This window comes from Ranitomeya variabilis, chromosome 5, assembly GCF_051348905.1.
Source record: "Ranitomeya variabilis isolate aRanVar5 chromosome 5, aRanVar5.hap1, whole genome shotgun sequence".
NCBI classification, from domain to species: Eukaryota; Metazoa; Chordata; class Amphibia; order Anura; family Dendrobatidae; genus Ranitomeya; species Ranitomeya variabilis.
The window spans coordinates 447,126,934-447,139,368 of NC_135236.1; the positions used below are offsets into that span (position 1 = coordinate 447,126,934).

Here is a 12,435-nt window from a genome sequence, read left to right on the forward strand (position 1 = left end):
AATTAATGAACATGCTGCGTTTTTTTCCACGATGTGTTTTTTTTTTTTTCAGAAAAAAACGCAGCAACAATGCGGAATGCCATTAAAAATAATGAAACGCAACATGTGCACATAGCCTTAGTGTTTTATTAAGAGTAATTAAACTTTATTGATTTTTCATGTTTAGCAAACACTTGAATTGCCTGCTGATCAGCAGAGGTCCAGACCCCCACTGATTGCTCACTATTCCTCTGAGAATGCATGTATACAGTCCAGAGTACGGATTTAATACAAAGCATAGGCACTTGGGTCTGTGTGCAGTCAAACAGGAGCTGTGTGCTTGTGCCTGCTGGGGTGTCCACTCTTTGAGGCCTAGTGCGTGATCACTGCATGTCTCAGGACCCCTACTCCCACTGAATTGCAAGGTAATTCAAGTGCCTGCTAAATAAAATAAAAAAAGAAATACAATAAGAAAGTTTACTTGGTCTTTAACCCTTAACCTCTGGAGTTTTTTTGGTTTTGCCTTTTCATGTTTTGCTCCCTTCTCAGAGCCATAACTTTTTTTTTATTTTTCCGTCAATATGGCTGTGTGAGGGCTTGTTTTTAGCGGGACGAGTTGTACAGAGCTTTCATTCACCCCCCCACATCCGATCGCTGGCTCGCTCTTGTCATCTGCACCTCAAAAAACATTTCTACAGTTCGACCCTTTCTTACATTCGACTCTGCAAAAACTCTTAGGGTACGTGCACACGTTGTGGATTTCCTGCGGATCCGCAGCGGTTTTTTCCGCTCAGAAACGCTGCAGATCCGCAAGTGATTTACAGTACAATGTAAATCAATGGAAAAAAAAATGCTGTGCTAATGGTGCGGAAAATTCCGCACGGAAAACACAGCGGATTAAAAGAAGGAGCATGTCACTACTTTGTGCGGATCTGCAGCGTTTCTGCTCCCATTCCATAATAGAAATCCGCAGGGGTAAAAACGCATGAAATCCACACAGTAAATCCGCAACAAAAACGCACAAAATCCACATAAAAAACACAGATTGTGACCTGCGTTTTCTGCCAAGAGATGCGGAATCTGCACAGAAAATTCCACAGGAAAGTCCGCAACGTGTGCACATAGCCTTACTGTTTCTCTTATCCATCTCATCTGGACTCTTGTAACTCTCTACTCATCGATCTCCCCTCTCCAATCTGTCTTGAATGCTGCTGCCAGGATCCTATTCCTCACCAATCGTTACACCAATGCCTCTACCTTGTGCCAGTCATTACACTGGTTACCCATCCTCTCCAGAATCCAGTACAAACTTATTACCCTCATCCACAAAGCGCTTCACGGATCAGCACCACCCTACATCTCCTCCCTGGTCTCAGCCTACCACCCTACCCGTGCCCTCCATTCTGCCAATGACCTGACGTTAACATCCTCAATAATCAGAAGCTCCCACTCCCATCTCCAAGACTTTTCACGTGCTGCGTACATTCTTTGGAATGCACTACCCAGGTTAATTCGATTAATCCCCAATACCCACACTTTTAAGCGTGCCCTAAAAACGCATTTGTTCAGACTGGCCTAGCGCATCAACACATTAATCTAACTATCTCTGTGTTGCCCATTCAAATTTTTTTCCATAACCAGGTTCCTCGTATCGTGTTCTCATATGCTTTATGCAGTTAATAGCACTCTGTGTCTGTACTGTTACATACTTCGGCTGATAACCGGATCATGCAGCATTACATGAACACCCGATATCCTACATTATGGCTGATCTGAACAACTAAGCAATTGTTACCAACCACCTTTCGTTTTTCCCTCATTTCCTCATAGACTGTAAGCTTGCGAGCAGGGCCCTCATTCCTTTTGATATCTGTTGATCTATGTGCTCATTGTTATGCTGTAATGTCTATTGTATGTACAAGTCCCCTCTAAAATGTAAAGTGCTGCAGAGTATGTTGGCGCTATTGAAATAAAATTCATAATAATAATAATATTACTACTTTTGAACAACACCATTGGTTTTACCATGTTGTGTACTAGAAAACGGGAAAAAAAATTCTAAGTGCGTTGAAATTTTTTTTTTTTTTTGCAATCCCACACTTGTTTTTTGTTTGGCTTTTTTACTAGGTGCACTAAATGCTAAAACTGACCTGCCATTATGATTCTCCAGGTCATTACGAGTTCATAGACACCAAACATGTCAAGGTTCTTGTATATCTAAGTATATCTAAGTGGTGAAAAAAAATTCCAAACATCTAAAATAAGAAATAAAAATTGCGCCATTTTCCGGGCTTATTTTTTGCATGTTGAGCTGATGTTTTTAATGATACTATTTTGGTGCAGATACGATCTTTTGATCGCCTGTTATTGTATTTTAATGCAATGTCACGGCGACAAAAAAAAATGTAATTCTGGCGTTTTTACTTTTTTTTTTTTTTTTCGCTACGCCGTTTAGCGATCAGGTTAATTCATTTTTTATTGATAGATCGTGCGATTCTGATCGCAGCGATACCAAATACGTGTATGTTTGATTTTTTTTTTTTTTGTTTTATTTTGAATGGGGCGAAAGAGGGGTGCTTTAAATGTTATTTTATTTAATATTTTTAAAAACTTTTTTTTTTTTTTTTTACTTTTGACATGCTTCGATAGTCTCCATATGAGACTAGAAGCTGCCATAGCCTGATCATCTCTGCTACATATAGGCGATGATCAGATCGCCTCTATATAGCAGAATTACACACTTGCTATGAGCGCCCACCACTGGGTGGCGCTCACAGCAAGCCGGCACTGACAATCATAGAGGTCTCCAGGAGACCTCCGGTTGTCATGCCAACACATCGGTGACCCACAATCACGAGACGTGGGTCACCGGTGTGCGTATTTCCAGCGCGATTGCCGGAAGCGTGAGTTAAATGCCACTGTCGGAGTTTGACAGCAGCATTTACTGGTGAATAGCAGCGGATGGATCGCGATTCCACCCTCGGCTATTGCTGGCACATGTCAGCTGTGAACAGCTGACATGTCCTGGCAAAGATGTGGGCTCACTGCCGGAGCCCACATCAGAGGGAGAGATATCGACATTGGCGTACTATTATGCCCGATGTCTGTAAGGGGTTAAAGGTTTGCTAGCCACCCATTGTTTTCTTCTCTGAAAATTACATTTTGCCTTGTCTATTTTTCAGACATCATCTTCTTGTCCTGTTGACCGTAAACCATTTCAAGCTATTTATAAAACAGACCCAGTTGGATCACTGACAAAGGTAGGGTGTTTCTATTTCTTTTGAGTGTTATGTGAATATAAGCTCCTTGAAATTGCCACACCAAGAAGGAAAAGTCGAGGAATTATGGAAATCACAAAATTAATAGATATGCTAATGGTATACAAACAATGTACAAATAGAAACACTCTTCAATCCATCTAGATGTTGTTCAGTTTTGAGTATGAGCGCTGTGGTAGCACATTTAGGCCGCACAAGCTGCTCACTGTAGCACAAGCACAAAGTGGTCTAATGTTGCCTTGTAGGAAACTGTTCCGGAGACACATTAACACCTTTGCCCCGAAACCTGTTTTCACCTTTCTGACCAGCACAAATTTTACAATTCTGACGAGTTTTGCTTTATGTGGTAATAACTCTGTAATACTGCAACAAATCCCAGTAATTCTAAGATAGTGGTTGTTTTTTTGTGACACATTGTACTTTGTTAATGGTAAATTTAGATTGAAATTTCTTTTGCGTTTATTTGTGAAAATATCATATCTTTGATGCAATTTTCAAACTTTCAATTTTTAGTTCATTAAACTAGTTAGTCATGTTGTATAAAATATTTTATAACGAACATTTCCCACATATCTACTTTACATCAGCATCATTTTTGCAATATATATAATTTTTTGTTAGAAAGTTATAATGTTTAAAAGTTTATCAGCAATTTCTACTTTTTTCAGTAAAATTTACCAAACTTTTTTCGGACTACATCACATTTGCAGTTACTTTGAGGGGGCTTATATGACAGAAAATACCCAAAAGTGACACCTTTTTAAAAACTGCAGCTATCAAAGTGCCAAAAATTCAAGACTGTTATTAACACTTTAGGTGCTTCACAGGAATTCAACAATGTGGAATGAAAAAAGATGAGCATTTTTCCTACAAAAATGTTGATTTAGCCACAATGTTTGCATTTTTATAAGGGTAACAAGAGAAAATTAACTTTGCAATTTCTGAAATTTCTCCAGAGTAAGTAGATACCCCACTTGTGGTGGGAAACTTCTGTTTGGGTGCATGGCAGTGCTCAAAAGAGAAGGAGCGCCATTTGACTACTTGAGGGTAAAATAGACTAGAATAGATGGCGGACGCCATGTCGCATTTGCAGAGCTCCTGATGTTCCTAAACAGTTGAAAGCCCCCCGTTTTGGAAACTACACTCCTCAAGGAACTTTTCTAGAGATGCGGTGAGTACCTCGTGCCCCCAGGTACTTCACAGAATTTTATAATGTTGAACCGTGAAAATGAAAAACCTTTTTTTTCCCCAAAATTTTTCATAAGGGTAACAGGAGAAAATGGACCATACAATTTGTTTGCAATTACTCCTGAGTACAAGATACCCATATGTTATGGGAAACCACTGTTTTGGCACACTGCAGGGCTCATAAGGGAAGGGGCACAATTTTGGCTGAAACAGATTGTGAATGCCCTGTCACATTTGAAGAGCCCCTGACATGCCAAAACAGCAAAAAAAACAATAAGTGCCCCCATTTTAGAAACTGCACCTCTTGAGGAATTTATCTAGCAGTGTACTGAGCATTCTTCACCCTCACAATTCTGTGAATCGCCTATTACATTGGTCTGAGTCAATGCAAAATTGCCTTTTTTCCACTAAAATGTTACATTGGCTCTAAGTTTGTCATTTTCAAAACTTATAAGGCTGTGTGCACACTATGCAGATTTAGTGCGGATCTGCAGCATTTTTTCTCGCATAGAAACGCTGCAGATCCGCATTGTGATGTACAGTATAATGTTAGTCTATGGGAAAAAAAAAAAAGCTGTGCACATGGTGCAGAAAAATCAGTGCGGAATTGCTGCGGATTTCAAAGAAGGGCATGTCACTTCTTTTGTGCGGATCTGCAGCGTTTCTGCCCCCCTCCATAATAGAAATCCGCATTGGGAAAAACTGCAGAGAATCCGCATCAGTTCCGCACAAAAACCGCACTAAATCCGCATAAAAACTGCCGCAAATCCGCAGCTGCGGATTCTGCCAGGAGATGCGGATTATGTGCAGAAAATTCTGCACCTCTTTTCTTACGTGTGCACATAGCCTAATAGGAGAAAATAGGCCACAAAACGTTAAGCAATTTCTCCTGAGTACGTCAATACCTCATGTGGTCGAAAGCTATTTTTGAGGCACAGTGCAAAACTCAGAAATGAAGGAGCGCCATATTTTAGTGCACATCTAGTTGGAATGGTTTGACGGTGCCATGTCACAGTGATAGAACCAGAGGTGCGAGAACAGTAGCAACACCCTCAAGTAATTTTATCTTACAAACTACACCCGAGAATGAATTCATCTAAGGGTACAGTGATCATATTAACACCACGTGTGTCACAGAATTTTATACCATGAGGTGGTGAAAAAATAATTAGCTTTTAACACAAAAATTTTGTTTTAGCCCCAGATTTTTCATTTTTACATGGAGAAATAGGTAAAACGGGCAACAAAATGTCACATAATTTTTGCTGAACTTGGCAATACCCCATATGTGGCTATAACGTACTGCTTAGCCACACGGCGCAACTTGGAGAGGAAGTGGTGCTATTTGACTGTTGGAGGGCAAATTATTGTACAATAGTTTGCTGAATCAATATACAGAGCCCCTAAGTGCCAAAAGAGCAAAATTCCTCCTCATGTGACCTCATTTTGGAAATTACACCCTCTGGGAGTGTATCTACAGGTGCAATGACTATTTTGACTCCTTGGGTGTTTGCCAGAGACAAACAGCATTGAATACTGTTGAGTGAAAATTGCAAATCTGCTATTGTAGTTCCCATTCATTGTAGTCTCCGCTTGTGCATTTGGAGACATGGACCCCATAAATTAAGAGGACTCTCTGTGCTATAGAAAAGCCAAACTTGGATGCAAAATGTGGTTTACACACACTGGGGGATTTGGATTGGGGGAGCAGAATTCCCTGGAATTTTTTTCTGGGGCATTGACTGATAGCAGATGTGATTGTTGACTTTTTTTTTTTATTGAGTTGAAGCTTTTATTGGGAACATTTTACATAACATATTGGATCACATTTATCCAGTGCTTTACGTTGAGCACTTGCATCAGGGTTTCCATTTACATTTTCAAAAAGAGGGACAGCGCCGGATCATAAGCCAGACGGCGTCCACAGTGTCTCCATCTGCCTCATTATAATGAATCTTCTGCTGGGGGTTTCGTCTGAATCACGTATTTCAGAGATTTATACGGTGACCCCGATGTAAGCGCTCAGCGTAGAGTGCAGGATAAATGTGAGCTAAACCTTACTGTGATCTTTCAGGCAGAATGAAGAAATCAACAGCAGGTGAAGAATTAGTTTTATCTATTATTCATGACATTTCTTATGCAGTATAAGTAATTAGACAACATTCTTCTTCGGGTTGGTGCATTACAGACATACCAGATTTATGCTGGGTTTTGTTTTTTATGTTTGGCTGCTATCGCACACTAAAAACGTGTTTGTTTTGTAAAAAAAATAAAATCCTAAATTGCTGTTTTTTGTTAATTCTGCCTCCCAAAAATCTTAATTTTGCAAGATTCAACTTTTATTCTTTGTGACAATATTACAGTGATATCGCATTTTGTATCTTTTTTTTGCTATTTTACACTATAAAAACTACTTTTATAGAAAAATGAATTGTTTTTGCATCTCTATTTTGAGAGCTATGGCTTCTTTATTTTTCCGCTGATGGAGCTGTATGACAGCTTGTTTTTTGCGCGACTGTGTTAACTTTTCATTGATAACATTTTTATGTACATTCAACTTTTTGATTGTGTTTTATGAGAAAGCATAGTTTTTTGTCATTAAGGTAACTAGTGGGATAGTTTTGACAGGTCGTTCCAGAAGTGGCTAAATGATACTAAGAATGTGTACTTTATTTGCTTGTTTGTTTTTTTGTTTTTTTTGCATAAATGTATTTATTGGATTAATAATTTTTTCATTATTTTTATTTTGTGATAAAATATATAATTTTTTTTTTTACCTTGCATTGCACACTGGGAGGAGGCTTGTCAGTGATTGCTCTGAGCAGGAACTTACAGATGACAATCGTGTTGTGCCGATCAGAGAGGGAGCTGCCTCCCTCGCTTATGCCGCTCGATGTCGCTGTCACTATTGGCACTGGCATCAGAGGGGTTAAATGCCCGTGATAGGCGCTAGCACAGATCATGGGCTTTGCCGCAGGAAGTCTGCTTTCTTACGGTGCGGATATCTACGTGATTGTCATGTCGTACATGTACAACGGTTTATGGTAACCCCCCCTCCCCACCACAGTGCATACATGTACTCCTAATGTCATGTAGGGGTTAAACAAGTGGTCGTACCACTGGTCCCTCAACCAGATAAATGAAACACAGAGCTGTCAGAGTAGATACAATGAAGATTAGAGAGGTTCAGCTACTGTCTATTATGCCACCAAACAACATAATCCTGAGAGTAGGTCTGGCGTAATGGCCCATGAAGGTCTTTTCATGGCGTTGCTCACGCGTTCTCTAGATCAATTTCCAGCTAGTATTTTGTCTAAGAGAAAATTGTGACTCATTGCTGAAGAGGATGGACCTTCATTCCAGCCTCCATTACTTTTTGAGCCTGGAATTTCCATCTGTAGACCGTGTGAGCAACATGATGCTCCCAGGATTATGGTGTCGGGTGCCATAATGTGCGGCTAGTCATCTTAAGTTTTTGGTTTTTTTTCTCGCCCCCCCCCATTTCCCCAAGTGAGATCTGTATAAAAGACCCCACTCTTCTGTGATGACCGGCGAACAAAGCTTTTGAACGCTCAAACATTGCTAACTTTGTCCTTCAGGACAGGAATATTTTTATGTGCTTTGGCTCATTGCATTACAAGGGTTATAATGTCTCTTTAAAAACTTGTTATTTTTTTTTCCACCACAAAGGGGACTTTTATATTTTATAATAATACTTTGGAATACACACATCTCTTGTAAAATGCTCGGGAAGATTTTGAGGTATATGTAAGGTATGCCCTAATACAGAATCACTAGCAGGCCTGTCTTGGACCTAGAGCCGTCTCTTCAAACCGTGAGCTCTTGAGAAGCTATTTCCAAAGCCGATAAGCGGTTACAGGGAGTTATCCCTTTATGATTCTTTAGTCATTGTTGCTAAAACGCAACCCCATAAATGCACTCAACGCCAATTTGCACATGGCTGAACACCAGCTAAAAGTACCAAACATTTATTGTTATGAACTGGCAGGGTTAACCCCTTCCCGACCCATGACGCCTATGCGGCGTCATGGAATGATCGCGTCCCTGCAGATCGAGTGAAGGGGTTAACTCCTATTTTACCCGATCTGCAGGGAGAGGGGGAGTGGTACTTCAGCCCAGGGGGGGTGGCTTCACCCCCCCGTGGCTACGATCGCTCTGATTGGCAGTTTCACTTTCAACAGCCAATCAGAGCGATTTGTAATATTTCACCTAAAAAACTGGTGAAATATTACAATCCAGCCATGGCCGATGCTGCAATATCATCGGCCATGGCTGGAAATACTCAAGTAACCCCCCCCCCCACACCCACCGATCGCCCCCCCAGTCCTCCGTTATGGGGTCCGGTCCCCTCCGTCCGCCTGCCGGCTCCCCCGTCCTCCTGTCCGCTCCCTCCTTGTTTGTATTCACCCCCCCTGTGCTCCGATTACCCCCCCTGTGCTCCGATCCACCCCCCCACCACCCCTTCATACTTACCGATCCTCCCGGTGTCCGTACGTCTCCTCGCTGGGCGCCGCCATCTTCCAAAATGGCGGGCGCATGCTCAGTGCGCCCGCCGAATCTGCCAGCCGGCAGATTCCTTACAGGTACATTTTGATCGCTGTGGTAGGTTCTATCACAGCGATCAAAATAAAAAAAATAATAAATAACCCCCCCCCTTTATCACCCCCATAGGGACAATAATAAAATAAAGAATTTTTTTTTTTTTTTTTTTCGTTTTCCACTAGGGTTAGGGTTAGAACTAGGGGTAGGGTTAGGGTTAGGGGTAGGGTTAGGGTTAGGGGTAGGGTTAGGGTTAGGGGTAGGGGTAGGGTTAGGGTTAGGGGTAGGGTTAGGGTTAGGGGTAGGGTTAGGGTTACGGGTAGGGTTAGGGTTAGGGGTAGGGTTAGGGTTATGGCATGTGCACACAGTGCGGATTTGGCTGCGGATCCGCAGCGGATTGGCCGCTGCGAATTCGAAGCAGTTTTCCATCAGGTTTACAGTACCATGTGCACCTAAGGAAAACCAAATCCGCTGTGCCCATGGTGCGGAAAATTCCGTGCAGAAACGCTGCATTGTATTTTCCGCAGCATGTCAATTCTTTGTGCGGATTCCGCAGCGTTTTACACCTGTTCCTCAATAGGAATCCGCAGGTGAAATCCGCACAAAAAAACACTGGAAATCTGCTGTAAATCCGCAGGTAAAACGCAGTGCCTTTTACCTGCAGATTTTTCAAAAATCGTGCGGAAAAATCTCACACGAATCCGCAACGTGGGCACATAGCCTTAGGGTTAGGGTTGGAATTAGAGTTAGGGTTGGAATTAGGGCTAGGGTTTGAAATAGGGTTAAGATTAGGCTTGTGGTTAGGGTTACGGAAAGGGTTAGGGGTGTGTTGGGGTTACAGTTGTGGTTAGGGTTGGGATTAGGGTTACGGTTGGGATTAGGGTTAGGATTAGGGTTGGGATTAGGGTTACGGGTGTGTTGCGGTTAGGGGTGTGTTGGGGTTAGGGTTGTGATTAGGGTTATGGCTACAGTTGGGATTAGGATTAGGGGTGTGTTGGGGTTAGTGTTGAAGTTAGAATTGAGGGGTTTCCACTGTTTAGGCACATCAGGGGTCTCCAAACGCAACATGGCGCCACCATTGATTCCAGCCAATCTTGCGTTCAAAAAGTCAAATGGTGCGCCCAAACAGTGGTTTACCCCCACATTTGGGGTACCAGCGTACTCAGGACAAACTGGGCAACAACTGTTGGGGTCCAATTTCTCCTGTTACCCTTGCAAAAATAAAAAATTACTTGCTAAAACATAATTTTTGAGGAAAGAACAATTATTTTTTATTTTCACGGCTCTGCGTTATAAACTTCTGTGAAGCACTTGGGGGTTGAAAGTGCTCACCACACATCTAGATAAGTTCCTTCGGGGGTCTAGTTTCCAAAATGGGGTCACTTGTGGGGTGTTTCTACTGTTTAGGCACATCAGGGGCTCTCCAAATGCAATGTGACGCCCGCAGACCATTCCATCAAAGTCTGCATTTCAAATGTCACTACTTCCCTTCCGAGCCCTGACGTGTGCCCAAACAGTGGTTTACCCCCACATATGGGGTATCAGCGTACTCACAACAAACTGGGCAACAAATATTGGGGTCCAAATTCTCCTGTTACCCTTGTGAAAATAAAAAATTGCTTGCTAAAACATCTTTTTTGAGGAAAGAAAAATGATTTTTTATTTTCACGGCTCTGCGTTGTAAACTTCTGTGAAGCACTTGGGGGTTGAACGTGCTCACCACACATCTAGATAAGTTCCTTGGGGGGTCTAGTTTCCAAAATGGGGTCACTTGTGGGGGGTTTCTACTGTTTAGGCATATCAGGGGCTCTGCAAACGTAACATGATGCCCGCAGACCATTCCATCAAAGTCTGCATTCCAAAACGTCACTACTTCCCTTCCGAGCCCCGGCATGTGCCCAAACAGTGGTTTACCCCCACATATGGGGTATCAGCGTACTCAGGAGAAACTGGACAACAACATTTGGGGTCCAATTTCTCCTATTACCCTTGGGAAAATAAAAAATTCTGGGCTAAAAATCATTTTTGAGGAAAGAAAAATTATTTTTTTATTTTCACGGCTCTGCGTTATAAACTTCTGTGAAGCACCTGGGGGTTATAAGTGCTCACTATGCATCTAGATAAGTTCCTTGGGGGGTCTAGTTTCCAAAATGGGGTCACTTGTAGGGGAGCTCCAATGTTTAGGCACACAGGGGCTCTCCAAACGCGACATGGTGTCCGCTAACGATTGGAGCTAATTTTCCATTCAAAAAGTCAAATGGCACGCCTCCCCTTTCCGAGCCTTGCCGTGCACCCAAACAGTGGTTTACCCCCACATATGAGGTATCGGCATACTCAGGAGAAATTGCCCAACAAATTTTAGGATCCATTTTATCCTGTTGCCCATGTGAAAATGAAAGAATTGAGGCTAAAATAAATTTTGTGTGAAAAAAAAGTACTTTTTCATTTTTGCGGAGCAATTTGTGAAGCACCTGGGGGTTTAAAGTGCTCACTATGCCTCTAGATGAGTTCCTATTGGGGTCTAGTTTCCAAAATGGGGTCACTTGTGGAGGAGCTCCAATGTTTAGGCACACAGGGGCTTTCCAAACGCGACATGGTGTCTGCTAACGATGGAGATAATTTTTCATTCAAAAAGTCAAATGGCGCTCCTTCCCTTCCGAGCCTTACCATGTGCCCAAACAGTGGTTTACCCCCACATGTGAGGTATTGGTGTACTCAGGAGAAATTGCCCAACCAAATTTAGGATCCATTTTATCCTGTTGCCCATGTGAAAATGAAAAAAATTGAGGCTAAAATAATTTTTTTGTGAAAAAAAAGTACTTTTTCATTTTTACGGATCAATTTGTGAAGCACCTGGGGGTTTAAAGTGCTCACTATGCTTCTAGATAAGTTCCTTGGGGGGTCTAGTTTCCAAAATGTGGTCACTTGTGGGGGAGCTCCAATGTTTAGGCACACGGGGGCTCTCCAAACGCGACATGGTGTCCGCTAAAGATTGGAGCCAATTTTTCATTCAAAAAGTCAAATGGCGCTCCTTCCCTTCCGAGCCCTGCCGTGCGCCCAAACAGTGGTTTACCCCCACATATGAGGTATCAGCGTACTCAGGATAAATTGGACAACAACATTCGTGGTCCAGTTTCTCCTTTTACCCTTGGTAAAATAAAAAAAAATTTCGCTAAAATATCATTTTTGTGACTATAAAAAGTTAAATGTTCATTTTTTACTTCCATGTTGCTTCTGCTGCTGTGAAACACCTGAAGGGTTAATAAACTTCTTGAATGTGGTTTTGAGCACCTTGAGGGGTGCAGTTTTTAGAATGGTGTCACTTTTGGGTATTTTCAGCCATATAGAACCCTCAAACTGACTTCAAATGTGAGGTGGTCCCTAAAAAAAATGGTTTTGTAAATTTTGTTGTAAAAATGAGAAATCACTG

General features: G+C 42.0%; 1 protein-coding gene across 2 annotated transcripts in view; it reads left to right on the forward strand.

Moving 5' to 3' along the window:
* The window catches only part of SCAF11 (SR-related CTD associated factor 11), a 154,930-nt gene that overhangs the window by 15,917 nt on the left and 126,578 nt on the right, over positions 1-12,435 (forward strand). For both annotated transcript variants that reach the window (XM_077265394.1, XM_077265395.1), the window contains exon 4: positions 3,162-3,239. In XM_077265394.1, the coding sequence (XP_077121509.1) occupies positions 3,162-3,239 (78 nt within the window). The remainder of the gene's footprint in view (positions 1-3,161; positions 3,240-12,435) is intronic.